This window comes from Atta cephalotes (genome assembly GCF_000143395.1).
Source record: "Atta cephalotes unplaced genomic scaffold scaffold00021, whole genome shotgun sequence".
NCBI lineage: Eukaryota > Metazoa > Arthropoda > Insecta > Hymenoptera > Formicidae > Atta > Atta cephalotes.
Genome location: NW_012130085.1, coordinates 1,574,808 through 1,595,320, shown reverse-complemented (window position 1 = coordinate 1,595,320; position 20,513 = coordinate 1,574,808). Strand labels below are relative to the sequence as shown.

Below are 20,513 nucleotides of genomic sequence, written 5' to 3'. Positions count from 1 at the left end.
TTTCGAGCATTGATTTAAATAACATACACGATTTCCTTCTCATCAATCTTCAGTTTCAATCGATAAGTTTTTCTAGGAATGCTATTGTATTTGAATGATCTCGCGCGACTATTAATCAAGAATAATCAAATTTCCGAAGTCTCTGGATCTCTGTTGCACAACGTTATCCATATATAAATTCAATATTTTTCTGTTTTCATTTACGCTTATGATGTATATATCGTATTATTATGTATATGAAAAGCAGGTTTTTAACGATATTGGCGATCATGTCGCCACTATTAAATATTCATTATAATAATGTTGACACGCCTACCAAATGCACCATTGTCGATAAACGCACGTCAGAGGCCGGATCGTTCGCAGTTATATTTTTAGAAAGCCATAAAAAAACGAACACGTGCCTTTTCTCTCGTAAGATCTTTCTCCGAACGATCACTCGATTGCACGCGCGATCATTCGCCTCATGCGTGCATGCGTGCATTACGTGCATACGTGAACGCGTTGACGCATAGAAGTGACGATCGAATTAGCAGGATTGTTGCCGAGGATTGAGCGTACAGCGAAATCGCGTGAACGTCATTTGCGAAGAGTTAGTTCCGACGACGCGACGCGGACGCAAAACTGATCACCGCGCGCGGTTTGACCTTTAATGTATAGTTTACGCAAACTTAGAGGAAAAACGACGTCAAGTGGTAAATTACCTACGTATCTTTTTTTTTAACTATAAGGTAAAAACTGCTTGTTTAATTTATCTAAGCTTACCGAGCTTTGCGATGCAGTGTTGAACTAAAATTCTATGCAAATTTGAGAACCGGGAAAGTTTCAGAAATCTTTACTTTTAATTTGTGCATTTATTTACTTCACTGTGTTTCTATAATATAGCTCTTTTTTGTTACTTGTTCTGTTAACTTATTCTGTTAAAACTTATTCTGTTTTATTATGTACTTTTCTTCATTGTTATATATATATATATATATATATATATATATATATATTATATTTCTTTTTTATTCATTTAAATTGACGTTTTTATTTCCTTTAATCTTCTCTACATTATTCTCCAGATTGTACTAAATCTGTCAAGATTGGATAACTTTAACAGATGCATGACTATTTACAAAATTAAACTAAGTCCCTGCCGATTTATGCTGCACGCTTTTCAAATTTAATATTCTATAATTTATATTTTATATTAGGTATAGTAAAAAGAAATCCATTATTTTTGCATGAAATTGAATGGAAAAATAATGGGATTTCTTTTTACTATATTATATAATATAGTACATAATATTATATAGTACATAGTTATCTCCGTTTGCAAAGACAAAATTTAAAAACTGTATATAAGTTGATTATAGATATTTCTAAAATTAAATGTACACGTATAATAATTTTTTTTTATAATCTACATAATTATATAATAATAATTATATAATAATAATTATATAATAATTTATATCATTACATTTTTAAATATCTCCTTTTCGGAAAAGTCAATTCACCGAGATAAATATCCTATTTTAAGCACAAGTTATAAATACGCCGAATTCAGAAAACGATATTGGTAACTTGATCATTCATTTCACTTGTTCTGCACAAAGTTTGTTTCCATATCGATTTTGAAAGACACATTTTTCATAATGACGTTTTTTTTAGCAACGAAGAACCAAGAATTATTTAAACTTTCTTGAAACTATTTTAGCAATTATTCTTATTAATTTAAAATGTAATTAATCTTAATCGATCAAGATAATATATTTGTATATTTGTATTCAATATATTCTTGTTCAAGAAATTCTCAGACAATGCGTTATTCTCTGTGAAGCATTATACTGAACATGCAAATTCAACAATACGTGGAGAAAGACCAATTATTTGTAACTACGTTCAGAACCCCTATTTGATAACTTCTTATCATCGCCTGCGTAATGGGACATTCCGTTATCGTGAATGAAAGGTGTGCAATAGTGCCCTATAGGATATCCAATACGAGATACGAAAGTATCAGCAACTAGCAAGGAATCCCCTCATGATCGTCGTGGTCTTCGTCAATGACAGTGCTAGCGGCGCTGTGACGGCAGCGACGGCGGTGGTGGTAGCTGCTGCTGCTGCTGGTGGACCACCCGAAACGACGATAGGGTGGGGGCACCCCTGACCCCGACATTAGCAGGCGGTGAAGGGAGGCAACGTTTATATGCGGCGGCAATCCGCCCCGTAGACGCATTCGCTCGTACGCTCCGTCCAAAGTGGACTTAAGTAGTAGAGGCTCGTTGTCGTCGCCGACGTCCTCGTCGTTTATCGTAGTCGAACCGTAGCAGATCGGACGGATCGAGGCTGAAGAGGACGTAGCCGAAACACATCGGGATATTAAAGTCGAAAAACGCGCGCTCAACGAGGAATCCATTCGTGTAATTTCTCACAAGCGGCAGTGAAGAGCTCACGCACATCATCTACTGCATTGTCCAGTGAGCACTATCAGGCCGAGGACTGACGATTGAAAGACACCCAAGTCGATTGATCATCGAACAAAGAAAAAAGTACCTAAATTAATCGCTAGAAAAAGGAGTGATAAAGAAGATATGATGGCAGTCGCAGCCGCTCAGAAGAATCGTGAAATGTTCGCCATAAAGAAATCTTACAGTATTGAGGTAAGTCTTATTTTAAAATAATGATAAAAGTAATTCAAAAATTGTTAAAAAGTATTGCAAAAATTGAGAGAATTTTGAAAGTGTCAGTTATACAAAAAATAAACTTTTAAATAAATATAATTTTTAGATGAGTACAAAATAAAAACGTAAAATATTAAATATTTTTTATATAAAAAATGTTTTTATATAAAATACTACTTTGTTTCTGTATTCTGTTCTTTATATATATTTATGTTTCTTAATAAAAAAATCGTTTGATAAATCTGTCACTCTATTTGTAAAAAATTTTTACATTTGCTACTGTCAAAGTACTTCTATTGTTCTATTCATGTTAAAAGCAACAGGTTCGATCATAAAGATCTTAGAAAGCGCGCGAATTCAGTCGTTCATTTAAATCACCGAATATTATATGTACGAATGTCGCTGAAAATGTCATCCTAGTTTCTTAACGTGAATTCATATATTTCGACAAACGTAATTGCAGAATTTGATCTTGTTGTACATGCAACAGTATATTATTTATCGAATTATATGAAATTACGTGCACTTTGCATTCATTACAAAGACATGAGTGTCTCATGGCTACTACGCCATACTCTGGCTTAATTGTACAATTTCTATACGTAGTGAGTGTTTCATGTTTGCTTTTGTAGTTCTCGAGATTTTTCTAGTTAACGGCACATTTCGAAATGTGTAAAAAAATTGCGTCAGAAAATCGCTTAAAGATGCATGTGTGTCGGTTCCGCTCTTTCTCAATCTTAATAACCGGAGACGAACGCAAGTGAAATTTTCACGTAGGCTCGGCGAAATGGAGAAGAGTCTTCGCAGAGAAAGTAAATGCGCTGTTTACGCAAGTTATTGACCTTGTCACAATGTCATATTAATGAATATTTAATTGTCGAGGTCACATTTTGGGTTTGATTCTAGATATATTTTCACGTATTCTTCAATAATTCAAAACCGGTCTGGAACAAACTTTTGATATTTTTAAATTATTCGTCAAATCTAGCCATTTGTTAGAATAATAAAAAAAATATCTTAAATAAATTTATGTAAAACATATAAATAGTACACAAACATTTCAATTGCATTGCAGAATAATTGACAAAAAATCTTAATGTTATTCGGCCATTGCAAATCTGTTCATAATAGAGAGTTCATAATAGAGAGTTTTCTTTCTCTCGAAGTCATAAATTAGCATAAGATCAAGACTCATCGATTCGAGTCAAACAACTGATGCAACAAGACCTATGGCACTTACAGCGAGCACGAAAAATTTAATCTGCTGAAGAAGCATAAGTCCAACAAGATTATGAGGAAGTAGTCGGTCACGAGTCATCAGCTGTTCGATTATAGGAAGCGGTTGAGAGAAACCGGCGATTCTCATGACGAAAGACAAATCTTTCAGCATCTTTCCTTTTTGCCAAATATTATGCAAAATCATTTTCGCACTACCCCCCCTTTCTGTCGTAAAAGTTTGCACTTCTATTTCTATTTGACGAATAAAATTGTATTGCATATATTCTATGGCGATAAGTATAATAACAAGATAGGAATAAATAACTGTAAAACGGTTTTATCGTTTGCTGAAACTTACAATTATTGACTGTAGTCATTCTCGAGTATGTAATATTAACTGAAATCGACGTGTAACAATTTTTTAATATATACTGTAGATATATCCGTCTGCTTTGCAAATTATAGCTCGCGAGAACTCGTCGTTCATCACGTAACTGTATTTTTTCCTTAAGATCGCACACTAATAAATTTTAATCGATACTTTTTCGAGGTTGCTGCGTTTTTCCGTCGCGTGTATAACGCATCATGGATTACGATGGCAAGGCCGATTCTGTTTCTATCTATTCACGTCCAATAAGTCATATGACAATTCATAATCAATACTTTTACGAGGTTATTCGCTCTTTTTTTTCTCCGTACGTGTATTTATAATGACAATGCGAAATTTTGCAACAGTGCAAAAATAATCGGCAAGATCTATATCTCATTTCTCACGCGATATATCATATTTATCTCTTTAATAATCGTGTTAAACATACATCGTAATCGACTTTGAGCTTCTACGTGACTTTCTCAAACAATCGAGATTTATTGATGCAAAAGTATTACTAGTACAAACAGTTTACAAATCGCTAATGTTTGTTTGTGAGTTCGAATGCTAATCGAAGAGATTCGTAGATTCGCAGAATTTTCTCTGAATTTACCTTCCCCATTCATGCATAATTTAACATGATGTTATGTACATTGGATATCGTTACCGATAAGTGAGAAATTGATATTCTCTAATGACATCATATTTTTTAAGATTAATATCTAGACGAGTTTGAATCTGGGTGCTTTCTTTTCAAGATATCCGAACTTCCTCTAAGCATTGTATGATTTATTATTTGCTTCAGTCTGTAAACAAATACGAGACCACGTTACTTCGATGTGACGACAATCTTACGCTTTCTCCACAAATTCTATGGACCGAAATCATTAATGTGTACGTTGATAGTGATGTCTTACTAATCAGTGAAATTAAAAACTATATTAAAATTGCAGATGAAAAATTAAATTAAATTGATAGTTCTATATACATATAGATACATATTTTATAAATATTATATATTTTTAAAAATTAAAAAAATGTTTATATAATCTAAATTCTTTTCAATTATATATTATAGGTTATTTCATAGAAAACATCTGCCAAAGTATCTGGCGATTTCAATTCCGGCGAGTAGTGTCTTTCTAGTTAACTTTCTACTAATTTTAAATGATAAATCTCGGAAGTAAACGCATGTAACTATAGGCACATTTAATATTCTCGATTACATAGACAGATATAATTGCAGTTGTTCGCTTCAAATTACGCGCGATTATTAACTTCGATTTTTATTCATTTGACGATCATGACGAGTCTGACTCATTCAAACGGAACTCGTGCGTGCGCACACTCCGGATCTAGATACTGGACCAGATCGAATCTAGAATCGGTTATACGCGATCGATAGTTATCGTATGAGGAACGGCGACACGGGGTGAAAAGTAAACCGACCTTGAGTAAATTTCCTACCGCGATCGCGTCACCAATGTGAATATTATTTCACGTTTCTGTTATTCTGGGTATTCGAATAATTTAAATAATCTAAATCAAATAAAGATTCACATTCTCATCTAAATTGAATCTTAATTAATCAATTTGTACATGTTCAAAATTTTTTATTACCTTTTCAGTCATGTTAAAACCGGTATATCATACATAGGTTTACCGAAGTATCTAAAAATTTAAGTAGCTACAGATCTGAAAGCAATTTTATTGGACCATCAAAATACTTACATAGGAATTTCAAATATGTTGAATAATATTGCAAAAAGTTATGACATTTTAGCAACCAGTTTAAACGTTCTACATAATTATTTTGATGAGCCAACAAAATTATTTTTAGATATTATTATAGTTAAAGCTATGGTTAAAGCTAAAGTTTATAGCAAATATATTATCGATTTTTTTTTACGAAATCTAGATAGTTTTGTTCTGGATTCTAATATGGCTTCTAATGATTATTACGCACACGACTACAGGTTGTTTTTCTCAAACCAATCACCTTGCTCTAGAAGCATCCGTTCACGCGACCACTTGCTAAAACTCCTTATAGAACATTAGAGCGTTCAGCGAATTCATGACAAAATTACCGCGAGCTTATTTGCAAGTTCGGAATAAGATCTGATAGCACCCTCTTAGTATCAAGGCTGCTGCTACTGCTGATCGATCATATTAAGCAGGATTATGTCGTCGCAGTTACAAAATCAATCTCCGGCCTCGTACATGATAATTATGAATATATTATAAATATGAAGTGATTGTATAGAGCGGTTAAGAAAGAAAGAAAAAGATACGCGAAAAAGGCCCTGAACGCTGCACCCGTTATTCGCCTTTGGAGACTCACTGCACATGCACTCGTTGCATTCGCAACTATCCTTCGGCGCATGCAACTCGCGTGCGCATGCTGCATGTATATTCGTCTATATACGTATTAGCGTCTATACGTATTTGCTATGCTAATCGTTTTGCTTAAACGCCGGTTATTTTACCTGGACCACAGCAATCTGTCTCTCCTTCCAGGGTGAGAAGGATTATATTAATGCGAGATTTCGATGTATATGGCGCATTATGTATCTTGGCCGCGCATTCAACTATATGATTTTATACAGTTTTATGAGTTTCAAATTAATACTCAAAGACAAATTATTTGCCCGTTGGAGTTCCACCGAGGTATGCGCTTTTTCGCTCGCTCTTAATCGCCCTTATGCACGTGTTCAAATTATGCCTGTGTTCAGATCGAGGAACTTGCTGCGGAATTATTTTTTGTTCTTTTCTTTCGCGTAAAAACTTCTAAAAATATTAAACGTAAGTTTTAGTAATTTAAAAACAAGTATTTAAAAATCTTATTCTTTCGATATATTTTAAAACTGAATTAATCATTGAATAATAGTAATAGATTAAAGATACTACCTATATCACGCAATAGATAATTTATGTCAGATTCCTTGATAACTTCTTAGTTTATTACTAATGTCTGCATTTTTATTATCGCTGATACAGAATCATAAATGACGAATAATTATAAAATAATTATAAAATATGATTTTTAGGATTGTTAGATATCAATCGAGATAAAAATCAATCGAGATAGCAAAATCCATTCGAATAATTAGGTAAATAGCGAGCTAAGTTATACGATTTTAATGATCAATCCTGGTTATATATTATCCACAAAGCATTACATCGTATTAGTATCGTAATCATTTGACATTCGCTATGTTACAGACGCGTTAGAAACGCTTTTTTATATAATAGATAATAAGGTAAATCGAAACTATGAATGATTATAAAATTATGACTCACACGAATACATCTATATCTCGATTTAATTATACTACTACTATTATTTGCAGTAATTATTTTAGTACCTCTTGCAACATAGTCAAAGAAAAGCATAATTTTGTAATGCTTCAATTAAGACATGTCACTTGTATTGTACTATATTATATAATTTTTCAAGAATATTAAAAAAAATTAAATATTAAAAAAATAGAAAAATAGAATATCCGGAGCAAAATTAATGAAAGAAGGTGTAAAGAGAGATCCTGTTTATCTACGGACGACTCCTCCGCTATATAGTGGGTAATTACTCGACTTGCTAACTCGAGGTCGTTTCTTTTGCATCTTCGGCCATACATTCGTGCTATTCTACAAGGTCGGAAACAACATTCCTACAGTACCTGCCGTTTGCTCGATTGAACATTCGCATCGTTTATTACCGAGTTATCGTCGCGCTGTTTCATTCTTTTTCCCTTGAAGACAATTACCATCTTGTACATCAGCTGTCGACAAATATTTGCATATATTCGTCACTTTCCCATACGATAGTCGCAATTCACATGGATAGTCGACAACTCCGGACAGCTTTACGATAGGTGTTAATTAATTTGACTTTATCGATCCATTGGGATGAGATTTATCATGTATTTGCTGTTTCTTCGATGTGTTATCACGTTGTGTCGCAATTTCTCGACAACTATTCCATCGGTAAAGTACTTGGCCCACTTAACGACGCGCGTTGTTAAGGGAGATTGCTAAACGCTTTCTCTAAACTATGCCAACCGATGACTTTGCTGGAAAATGCAACTGGGTCTCCAACGCGGCGACAGTCAGGAATTTGAATGATTGGTAATGCATGCTTGTCTGTTTTCGCCAAGTAAAAGCATCTATTTTAAGTCTTTGTCTCTTAAGATTTACTCAGATTTAATTTTTTTGTTCACAAATAAAATTCTAAATAAATTTTTGCTGAAAAATTCATGTAGCTAAATAAAAGGTAAATATCTCTAGATAAAAATTTTTCATCAAATTGCAAAAAATAAGCAAAAGTATATTAACTAAGAGAACGATAGTAAGAAAAATAAAATTTATCTTCTTTTAAGAACGAGAGCGATACTCAAACCTCTTTCTACATCTCTGATAGAATTAATTCATTTCCTATACTTCAACGACAGCAGGACGGAAGTCGCGAAAATTCATTTCCATGCCTTTTGTTCGTTATGATTTAAGTGACATTTAGACACTTGGTCGAATTGACGAGTTAGATTTCCGTTTCGTCTCATGTCAAAGGCCATGAGCAGATCACACAAAACGGAATCTGACTCAAGGACATCCGCCCTTTAAAGTTCTATCTATAATTGCTTGTGCATCAGCGATAAAATACAATAGAACAGTACATCAGCACTCAGAATTTAATTATACGGAAATGATATAGATATTTTTAGTAATATTCTTATTAATTTAATTTATCATAATTTTCTACATATGTTTAATTTAATGTATCATGATATTTTATATAAATCGAATTTTTAATTTATATTTTCAGAACGGATATCCAGCGCGACGACGTTCTCTCGTAGACGATGCCCGTTTTGAAACGCTCGTCGTCAAACAGACGAAGCAAAGTGTACTCGAGGAAGCTCGACAACGAGCGAATGGTAAGTCTTGCGAATGTCTGGCATGATTAATTCTTTTTAACTATCATATATATAATCTCCATTACCGCATGTATAGATATGTTTTATTAATACAAATATTTTTGTATTTGCTATATATACGCATGATTTATTGTATAAAAGATTATGATATTGAACGTACCTTTATTAGAGAAATGTACATGTTTACTATTAAAAAGATTTTAAATATAAAACATATCTCTTTGCTAATGCCATACAAGCGCAGAGAGAAACAATATATGTATATGCATGCATACGTTAATGCATGACGTGTTTCTTTGTTATCGAATAGATACGAATGCGGATCAGACAATTACTTGTACTAAGAATAAAGGACAAGAAGAAAATTACATCGATATTTCATCAAGTGATGATGAACAGGTGGAATCATTAGTTTGTGCAGTGCAGGAGGAAGGTTTGTATCTAGATGTTGTTAAATTTATAATGTTGTTTGAATAATTGGAGGTGTGATATGCATAGGATTAATAATAATAATAGGATTAATAATAATAATTGCATTGAGTGTCATCATTAATTATTTTATAATAATTTTATTCAATGTAGTAATAATCCCCGTGCATAATATTTATAATGTTTGCTATAATGTGAAATTGATTGATCAAATGCATCTTCCGCCAAGTATTCAAGAATGTTTATTCATAAATGTTGCATATATATGGCATGAGCACGAAACTTGTAACTTTCAGAAGCGAAAGCGGAGGCTTCATCAGACAGTGATGGAAAACCGGATGATGATGATGATGATGGTACGTATATCTTCTATCCCTTTGATCATAATTATGTCCAGTTCTAGCAAAATGTCACATTGCGTAATAGAAGTAAAACAGGAAGTGGGTGATTGCGTGAAAAGAGGGTACGCACGTGACGTGGTATACGATGGAAAGATAGGAAGGCAACGATAAATGGAGGGTGAAACGATCGCCATTGTCGACAGTCGACTAGGGCGAGTGCTCGGCCGACACTTGGAGTGAATTACATCTCCGAGCTATTTCCGTCTTTTTCCAACCCGTCTTCGCCCTCCGAAGCCGCTTTGTGCATTTAGAATCGTATTACCGGAGCAGAGCCTTTCTCGAGATTTCACAAGCGACCCTGCGTGGCCGCTGTGTGTGTGTGTAACACGGTTATTCCTTTTCGCGTTGCCTTCCATCTCACCCGCACGTCCGCGTCCGCGACAATGACGGCTACTTTTGCCACTTTTCCGCCGCCCCCGCGACCAAGTAGATGGTACTGTTTCCGACGTGACGGCAAAGCGCTATGCGAAAATGGACTTTGAATTGCCCGATTATTACCGCGGAAGTCACTTAAGGTACTTGCAAGAAATCATGCCTAAAAAGAATCGCTCCTAAGAAAGTTTTATAAGTCAAATTTACGTTTTTCTTATTTTATCTATTATCAAAACGCTCGTATTTTCTCAAATGTCAAATCTATATAAAACTGTGAGATAAATAATGATGCGCATTTCCTATGGATAATGGATTATTTCGATTACATATATCGAGAGTGTCTTTAATAATTGATCGAGAAGGCCGACATTGGTTTATGTTTCTATTCAATTATATCTGCGTGATATTTTTTCTTTGTTGTTTAACCAAAGGAGTTGTATAACACGTATTGATTTTTCGATCAAGACGAATAGAAAAACAAAGATACTCTATTATCGAAAAAATTCGCGAATCGTTGTTAATGTCGAGTCGTCAAATTAAGAGTGTGACAACAAATAACGAATTGCGAATTACTATTTATAATCAAGATGTAAAGACGAGTTGTGATATATATTAAAGTTATATATTTTAATTTTTTTTTAATTGTGCACGAATAAGTTATTCTAGTGTCCCACAGAACGATGTCACTTTGCGATGAAAATCTTTTTAAGAGATGTCTTAAGAGAAAATCTTAACAAAAATTATTTGACGGATAATTTGAATTCGTTTAGAAAAATTTTTGATGTCATCAAGCAAAACTAGACGATATTTAATTTTTCACAGATGCCGGATTAACCGAGGAGGAAGTAGTGCTCGCGAAAACTATAGCCGAATCTCCGGATAGCGAGCACAACGTGCAGAAAGCGGCGCTGGTATTGAGATTGCGAGAGGGTATTGGCTCTCTAGGCAGGATCCTAAAGACAATCGAAAATTTCAAGGGCACGATCACACATGTCGAGTCACGGCCCTCCAAGAAGGAGGGTCTGCAATTCGAGGTCTTGGTCAAGATTGACATGAGCAGACAGAGCCTGTTGCAGTTAATTAGAAATCTACGACAAAGCTCGGCCTTAGACGGTGTAAACCTGCTCGCTGACAATTCCGTCAGCATCAAAGATCCCTGGTTTCCCCGTCACGCCTCCGATCTCGACAATTGCAACCACCTAATGACTAAGTATGAGCCGGATCTCGACATGAATCATCCAGGCTTCGCCGACAAAGAGTATCGCGCTCGTCGCAAGGTCATTGCCGAAATCGCTTTCGCTTACAAGTACGGCGATCCGATACCTTCTATTCCTTACACCGAGACGGAAAACGAAACTTGGTCGCGCGTCTTCAACACTGTGTTGGATCTGGTGCCGAAACACGCGTGCATGGAATACCAGAGAGTCTTCAAGAAATTGCAAGAGGAGAGAATCTTCGAATCTCATCGTATACCACAGTTGCAGGAAGTCAGCGATTTCTTGAAGAAGAGCACAGGATTCACTCTTCGACCGGCCGCCGGTCTCTTGACAGCGCGGGACTTCTTGTCCAGTCTTGCCTTCAGAATATTCCAGAGCACCCAATATGTCCGCCACATCAACAGCCCGTATCACACTCCCGAACCGTAAGTTCTTCTAATTTTTATCATTTTTTACTTTCGTTAGTTCGAATTTATCGGGACCAAAAAATAGTTATTGGAATAGAGTAGTTACTTTTTTTCAACTTTTTTTCTATTACGTTTAGATTATTCTAAAAAATGGATAAAGATTAAATTTAAATATATTGAACATGCCATTTGCAAATCATCTTGTCCAGAAAATTTTAAAACTTTAAACTTTTTACTTTTTTTTGATTCGGTATAAGCTATAAAATATGCAGATAAAAAGAACATATTATACTTTATATGACTAGTTCATAATGAGACTCGATAAAATATCGCTTCGAAGGCATAAAGCTGTAACGCATCTTTACATAAAAATCGGGCATTCTAAAGGTCACTCTGGCTCCGCATCACGACTGCCCCTTCATGTCAAACTGCAAGGCAATCGATATTGCGTTATGACGGGAACCTGCACCCGGTGGTACACAGAGAACGATGATAATAGAATTACTGCGCCTCTCTAAGCTCGTAATGGAACTCTAATTGGCTTTTAACGACACGATGGCGTTGATAACTCAGTTCCACAGTTACGAACTCGTTTCTCCGCGTAGCGATCCACGTCACAGTATGATTTCCAAGAACTCTAGATAGCTTTGCAAATTGTAAGAATGGAATAACTCCTTGAGCTCGTACCATTTATTTGATGGATTTTAATTAATTTTTGTATGTTCAATTTATTTAAAGCAATTAAAATTCTACTGCTGATATAAAATTAAGCATTTAAATATTGCAAAGTGCAATTGCAAATGATTTAATTATAAATCTTCACACTTAAAATTAACTAAGCAATAAATTTAAATATGAAACGAATAAAGAAAAATAGAATGGATAAATTTAAGAGAATTTTAAGACAAGCACGTGGCAATATTCTTTAAGTATGTTTTATTTTATTTGCAGAGATTGTATTCATGAACTCTTGGGTCATATGCCGCTTTTGGCCGATCCAAGTTTCGCTCAATTTTCGCAAGAAATTGGATTAGCATCTCTTGGCGCTTCAGATGAAGAAATCGAGAAGTTATCAACTATTTACTGGTTCACGGTTGAATTCGGATTATGTAAGGAAGGTCCTGAAGTCAAGGCTTATGGTGCTGGCTTGTTGTCAGCTTACGGTGAACTCTTGCACGCATTGAGCGATAAATGCGAACATCGAGCTTTCGATCCGTCAATTACCGCTCTCCAGAAATATCAAGATCAAGAATACCAACCGATATATTATGTGGCCGAGAGTTTTGAGGATGCCAAGGAGAAATTCCGTCGTTGGGTAAATATGAAAATGCTAATTATGACCAATGTGTTTGAGGAAATCGTTTTGAATTGTGTTCAATTTTACTTTGTGTTCAATATTACCTAAGCCGTGAAATGAATTTCGAATTAAATTTAAATATTTTCAGATTAAATTTTTTTTTTCTACAATTTGCCAAAGTTTTCAATTCTTGCTATATGTACACTTATCGATAAATTCAAAAATATTAGAATCGAAATAGATCAATCTTCTTTTTTATGTTCTTAATTTCTTCAATATTTTTTATTTCCATTTGTTGCAAATAAAGAATAGTAATCTGTTCACTTCCGCTATCTGTTATTTCTCACTTTAGTAGGATAAACTTAGTCATGAACCTTGATTTCTCTTACAGGTGGCCACTATGAGCCGGCCATTCGAGGTCAGGTTCAATCCGCATACGCAACGCGTCGAAGTCCTTGACAGTGTTGATAGACTGGAGGATATGATTTCCCAACTCAATACCGAGATGACCCACCTTACAAATGCCGTCAACAAAATGAAAGCGAGACAATTTGCGTAAGGATGAAAACTTCCGCGTTTTCGTTTACGATTCGATTATTCCTTTTGCGAACCATCGAACCTCGAAATCAATCGCTTAGCCAATTAAATAATCTTTAAACTCTTTGGTGACAATAATTTTCGATAATCTATCAAAGAATAGCAGATAATTATACTATAAAAAACGTTCTTCCTAATAATTGTAATAGAGCTTAATGAGTCTTTTAATGATATATTTCGAAAGCGTATCAGTAATTTTAAGGAAGTTATAAGACCATCGCGAAAGAGTTATTTGTTTTAAATAAGAAAAATATTTTGAATTGCATCGAAACTTCAGCTTCCAGGTTCGGTGGAGCATATCATCTCATTGTCATAATTTTTATTGCGTAATTCGTCCTTCATTTCGTGTATAAAGTCGTTCATTTGCGTTGTTATACGCGTGTACGCGCATTGATTACAAACAGTGAATCTGATTATAAACTGGATTATAAACAGTGATTTTACTCTACTTTGATGCACGCGAATGTCAGCTTGTATTGTGTTACGTTTCATCAAGATAATCATACAACTTAATTAAGTAAATTGTGACAGTCCAATCTTTTGTTCTTAAGACATCATCAAATGAGCGGAAATACATATTATAAGATTATCTTTGAATAAATAGAATAGCATTGTCTTTTTTTATCAATAATTGCGCGTACATGCATATGAAAAATTCTCTAAATATTATTATATTATTATTAATTATTAATTATTATTATTCTATTATATTGTATTATTATGTTAGTACGTTATGTTATATATACATGAATTTACTTCATCCAGCAGACACTGGCATCTGCCTCGATAATTCGTAGTATAGTCTATTTAGCAAAAAGTTATAACGCGAGATGGTTGTAGCTAAAAATTATATCGTAGTCTTGTAGAATTTGTAGAATTCGCGGGATTGATTCCTCATCGCGATAGAATTTGTTGTTCAAACTTGAGCGTACAGTATTCTCTTCTTTCGCGAATTAATTGCCATACGGTGGCTGTATGGAGTCTCGTTGGGTGGTTTTCCCGGATTTAGCCGATAAGAAGTGACCGTTCAGTAAATGTTCTTATTGGCTTGTCGCACTTAATTTAGAATTTACCTACATCGAATTAAACAGTATTTCGTAAAGAATATTTTTAAGTTGTGTTCTTATTTAGATAGTTCGCATTTGGGCGCTGTATCGCTTTTTGTTCGAGCGACCTCTTTGGAGATAATAGTCCCCAAACAATTCCAGAAGTCACGAAGTGACTTATATTGCTTTAGAAAGATAATATTATTTAGCGAGTAGTGCGAGTTCTCGCTTGCGCACGCTATGTTATCGCATCGATCCGTATGAAATATTTTTCTCGTACGTGTACGTGCATGTAACTCACCCTTGTTAGATTGTAGTAAAGACGGTCTTACTTATGACATGTTTCCTTTGTATTATATTGTAAAGTACTCAGAGCATAATAAAAAATTAAGATATGAATCTTATACGTGTCATTATCTTTTTACGCAATACATCTATAATAACAAAATGAAAAATCCCATAAATGCGTGATGTAATTATTGCCTTATGGCCATATTAGCCGTTCATCAAGCATAATTAAGGCGTAAGTTCAACATAACTGAAAATACTTGAAACGAAGTGAAATTGCCTCTTATGTTGTGACGAACATCGCTTCAGAATGCATGTGTCACTCAAATTCTTTCTTCTTTTTCTCTTTTATCCAGAATAGATTAATGAATAAAATATAATAATGAAAAATAATACTTAAACAAATGCATCTAATTTTTATCATGAAATTTATAGTCCTCACCGTCGCGTTTGCTACGCAATGCGTGTACGCCAAATCGCAAAATGAATATGGTAAGAGAAAGTGATCTTCTCTCGTCATTCAAGTGACTTCCTTCTTTATTCATCAGGTTATTTCGACGAGAAATTCTGCATGCTTGAGTGGATCACCTACCTGAAGCGACTCTCGTTAATCGCGTTAATGTTGTGTGGCATCGTTTTGTATTACGTGCCCAAGTCACGTTCATGTAAGTAGGAAAAGAAAAAAACGTCAAGTGAAAGGAGAAAAAAAGAAGAAAAAAGAAAGAGAGAGAAAGAAAGAACTTTTATCACCGTTTGTAATTTTTATCATCGTTTATAATTTTTGATTGACTTTCGAACATAATTACGATTTTATGTAATCACATTACAAGAACATTTTTCTAACCATAAACTTCCACAATTTATCATTAAAATATTACAGATTTGTATTTTTAGTTACAGTAATCCATTCAAGATTTCAATATATTCTATTTTAATTAAGCTAAAAAGAAAAATTTTTTAGGGCTTTCAGATTTATATTTCTGTTGAGCTTTACTTATTTATTAAACCACAAAGAGAAAAAAATAAAATGAAGTGTATTAAATTCAACAACCTGACATAAATTCTTATAATGTATAAATAAATTATGTTATAAATTATGTTATAAATAAATTATATTACATTTTATGTTTTTTTAGATGCTCGAAGAGTATGTTGCATCTTGATAGATACTGTTGCAAATGGATTAAAGTTTGCCTTAAATACAGATGAAATTAAATATGAAAAGATAAAAGCGAGATATGAAAATAAAACTAAAGAACTAAGAATACAAGAACTATACAGAAAAATATACGAAAAAGATACAAGAAATAGTCAAAAATACATTAACAAAACGAATTTGGATAACGATAATCATAAATCAATAAAGTCAGTTATATTTTTGCTTAGTCTTTCTATTTATGAAGATAAATCAGCTAATAATTTATGAAAGCATGATCTATATAAAAGATATGATATATATTCATATTTAATATTTTACTATACAAATATTAATGTTCTAATAAATAATATATAAGAATTTCATATATAGAAAATACAAAAGTAAGAAATTTCGCGCAAAGCACACTATCGATGGAAAACATGAACATCATCGACATAAACGTCATCATCAAAATGCGATTAATGATATGTCGGAATCCAATGCAATGATAACCGCGTATGTATATGTCATATGAAATAGAATTATCATATCAACTTACATAATTACATCACTGTCAGACTATTGATGAAATGAAATTTAATACATCGAAAATTACATATTTTCGATAAAGAAGACACATCATATCACTCATTTGACCTTTTACGTCCTTATCTTTAAAATATCATTTAGTTAATATATGAAGAATGCAAATGATCAAGCATTTAATAGCATGTATCTTTTATATTAGGAATAGCTATATCTTTATACAAGAATTCATGCAGCAATATAATTATTATTATAGAATATATACTTAATAAAAATATGTATATCAATACTTATAGTAACAAGCCACAGCAGATAACAATAATCGATGAGAAATGCAAAAAAGACAATGTAGTCCTACAGGATACTATTCTGAAAACAACGTGCACAACGTCGGCGGATAAATTAAAAAATAATATTGATTCGCAGCAAGAAAATTCTTTAAATAAGAAGACAGATTCCAACACGATTTCAGAAATTGATAAGAATGATACCAAGTATAAACTGATGTGCGAAAGTAATGATTATCAAGAATAGTTATATTAGTAATAATGTATTAATAGTGAAAACTTTCCGATGAAATTTAATTTGAGAAATTATGTTCATTTTTTAAAAAAATTATAACAAATATTGGTGATAGCTGCAGGAAAGCAAATAAGAATTTTATAGCAAAAAACACAATTTTTCGAGATGCTATTATAATGTTTTAGGAAATTCAAAACATCTCAAAAACAGGAGAACATAAGCAACATCGATACTAATAAAAAAATGCAGACTAAACAAAATTTTGATTGTATGGTATGTGTACATGCGCGTGTAATTATTATATTATATTGTAATATAATGTAATAAATATAATATTATTATTATTTCTGAATTAATTATCATATTGTAATTATTCTTTAAATAGCATTTTATATTTTATAATCTAAATTTTATTATCTACAAGCTAACGTGTTTTTCAGAAACACGAAGAAGTTGCAGTTCTTTCTCGATGTCAGTCAAATAAAGATTGCGTGACAATGAGCATAAACAAGCAAATGGATTTTCGTTATGGTAATTTATATTAGTATACCATTTCATACCCGTGTATTATTAAATAAAAATAAATTATCAATTTATTAGGTACAGGAAAACTATTCACAAAGCGACATGATGGACTTCAAAAAAAAAACTATCGATTTCCTCATGATGCAAAAAGTTTTACTCATGATTGTTATGAAAATTCATCGATTACAAATGGTACGTGATGTAGGATTCAATAAATCCAATAGTAAAATCCAATTGAAAATAAAATAATCTATTTTGAAAAAAATTATCGCACGAGGAATACTTAATATAGAATACTTTGATATAAATTTAATTATATTTTTTAGTATTTTTATCATTTTTAAAAACAATTAATCGTAATATATATATTTTTATGAAGATTATTATACTTTTAATCTTGTATTCAGATGATAATTTTTCCCAGATGATAACTTTCCCATAAATAATATGTTTAATTACAACGTTAAAATGCAAGAGCTTATTGGAAATGTTTATTTAAAAAAAATATGATCAATTATAATAATTATTACAGCAAATAAATGTAATTTAAAGTTGGAAAAATTCTGAAATTAATTGATCGTTATTCAGATCGGGTTAAACCAGTCTTACTGCGAGTTGTAAACTGGTTTTTTGGTGGTTGCCCAGAGGCATCAAAACGACACCGAGAATAGATTGACGAAGTCGAAAAGGAAGAAATTTTCGAATCTACCAACACGTGGCTCCTCTAAACGAACAAAGTACCTGCAGTAGTAAAGTACAAAGCTGTCGATAAACGCAGAGATCTACGTCTTCATCTTAATGTAATATGAAAATAATTTTAAAATTATAGTAAATTATTATTTGATGATTTTCTGTATTTTATTATTAATTTTTACATAGGAACAACATTTATTTATTTTTATTGACATATCTTTTTTAGGAGTAAATTTATGTTTCTTCTTTTCTTCATTTCTAATTTTCTATTAACACCTAATAAAATATAAATATCTATAAAGTTATATATTGCACTATTCATTTCGTGCATCCATGCACACATACCATATATCTAATAATTTTATTATTAAATAGAAAATCTTGCGTTCAAAAAATGTAATTTTTAGTATTTTACAAATTTAGATAAATCTTTGCATTTAATTTTAAATTTTTATTCGTTATAAATTCTCACAAGAAGACAACTAATATATACTTACAAAAACATTGTATAAGATAAATATACCAGTTAGTAAATAGTCAGTGGACTTGACTCAACTACCGGACAAATGATAAAAATTTTAAATATTACTCTCTACATCTAAATGAATGGATAATCACTGAGATTATCAAGTGGCACTGATTCAGATTTAAATAGTAAGCTCTTAATAATACGTGCGACTCTAAATAAATTTGTTGTTTATAAAAAATTAATAAGAAAGGTTTTATATTTACTGTACATGTCATTTAAAAGCTTAATATTTAAAATTTTTTGTCATTTCATCTACTAATCGAGTCCATTAACTTTATATAGCATTTATTAAAAATGATTCAATATAATTACTTATAAAATTGTCTACTATCGCGATTCAATCGATGCATTTGGCAAAATTTCCGCGTTTCTAGGAAACATTGGTTACATCGCGATTGCCCATCGCGTCGCGGCGCGTACGTCCATTCCAATTATATCCCGACGCGAAGACGGCACGTTCCTGAGCTTCGGAGGGACATCGGCCGTTTCAAATCTCGACCTTCGTCTGCGCACACATCTGTACCGGAAGCGGGTACCGCATGTACATGGCTTAAGAGCAATAAGGGAACCAGCGAGACTCGCGAGCCGCCAGAAGAGAATGGGGCGAGACAGTCGCGCTAAGACCAAGAGCCGCGGCGGTTCACAAAGCCGCGAATTCGAAATGAAACTATTGCCATTCATGTGACAGACGCGCAATCAGCCGATCTATCTTCTTCCGTTTTTTTATCATTCAATCGTACTAATAAGTTTGCTGTGCTTTATCGCTAGTGTCTCGTGTGCGTGTTCGATCTATTGATCTTAGGCTAAAAAAATTAATTGCCAATAGATAATTCCGTGAAACATTTTGTATTTCAAGTTAGAACTATGCATTCTTTTCGTTATTCGATGAGTTTAATTGCAACATGAATTGATAAAACGTGTAAAACGGAAAATAGTGGAATTGTAGCAGAGTGTATTTTAGTTGATTCGGTAAGTGAAAATACTTTAAATAGTTTAAATATACATTAAATATAAGTAAATTATCTTATTTTTTTGGTTTATTTAATTAAATATATGTTGTCAAATACATGGTATCATATATCAGCTTGTCAATTGTTAACGTAAGATGTAGTATTTTCATCAATGAAAAAATCATCAAATATATATATAATATATATATATATATATATATATATATATATATATAGAGAGAGAGAGAGAGAGAGAGAGAGAGAGAGAATATATACTATATATATATTATTTATTTACTAGTAGTACGTAAACTAATAAGTAATNTATATTACTAACGTAAANATACAGAANAATATANATACTT

The 20,513-nt window shown here is 32.8% G+C and overlaps 1 protein-coding gene and 1 pseudogene across 1 annotated transcript; both read left to right on the top strand.

The window, feature by feature from the left end:
* Positions 1-2,582: 2,582 nt before the first annotated feature.
* On the top strand, positions 2,583-13,873 carry LOC105619344 (tyrosine 3-monooxygenase). Its single transcript, XM_012200864.1, has 7 exons — positions 2,583-2,651; positions 9,080-9,191; positions 9,502-9,624; positions 9,917-9,976; positions 11,216-12,035; positions 12,969-13,332; positions 13,706-13,873. The coding sequence occupies exons 1-7, from the start codon at positions 2,583-2,585 to the stop codon at positions 13,871-13,873; spliced, it is 1,716 nt and encodes a 571-aa protein (XP_012056254.1).
* A 1,855-nt stretch (positions 13,874-15,728) lies between these two features.
* LOC105619444 lies at positions 15,729-18,704 on the top strand (annotated as a pseudogene).
* The last annotated feature ends 1,809 nt before the right edge of the window (positions 18,705-20,513 follow it).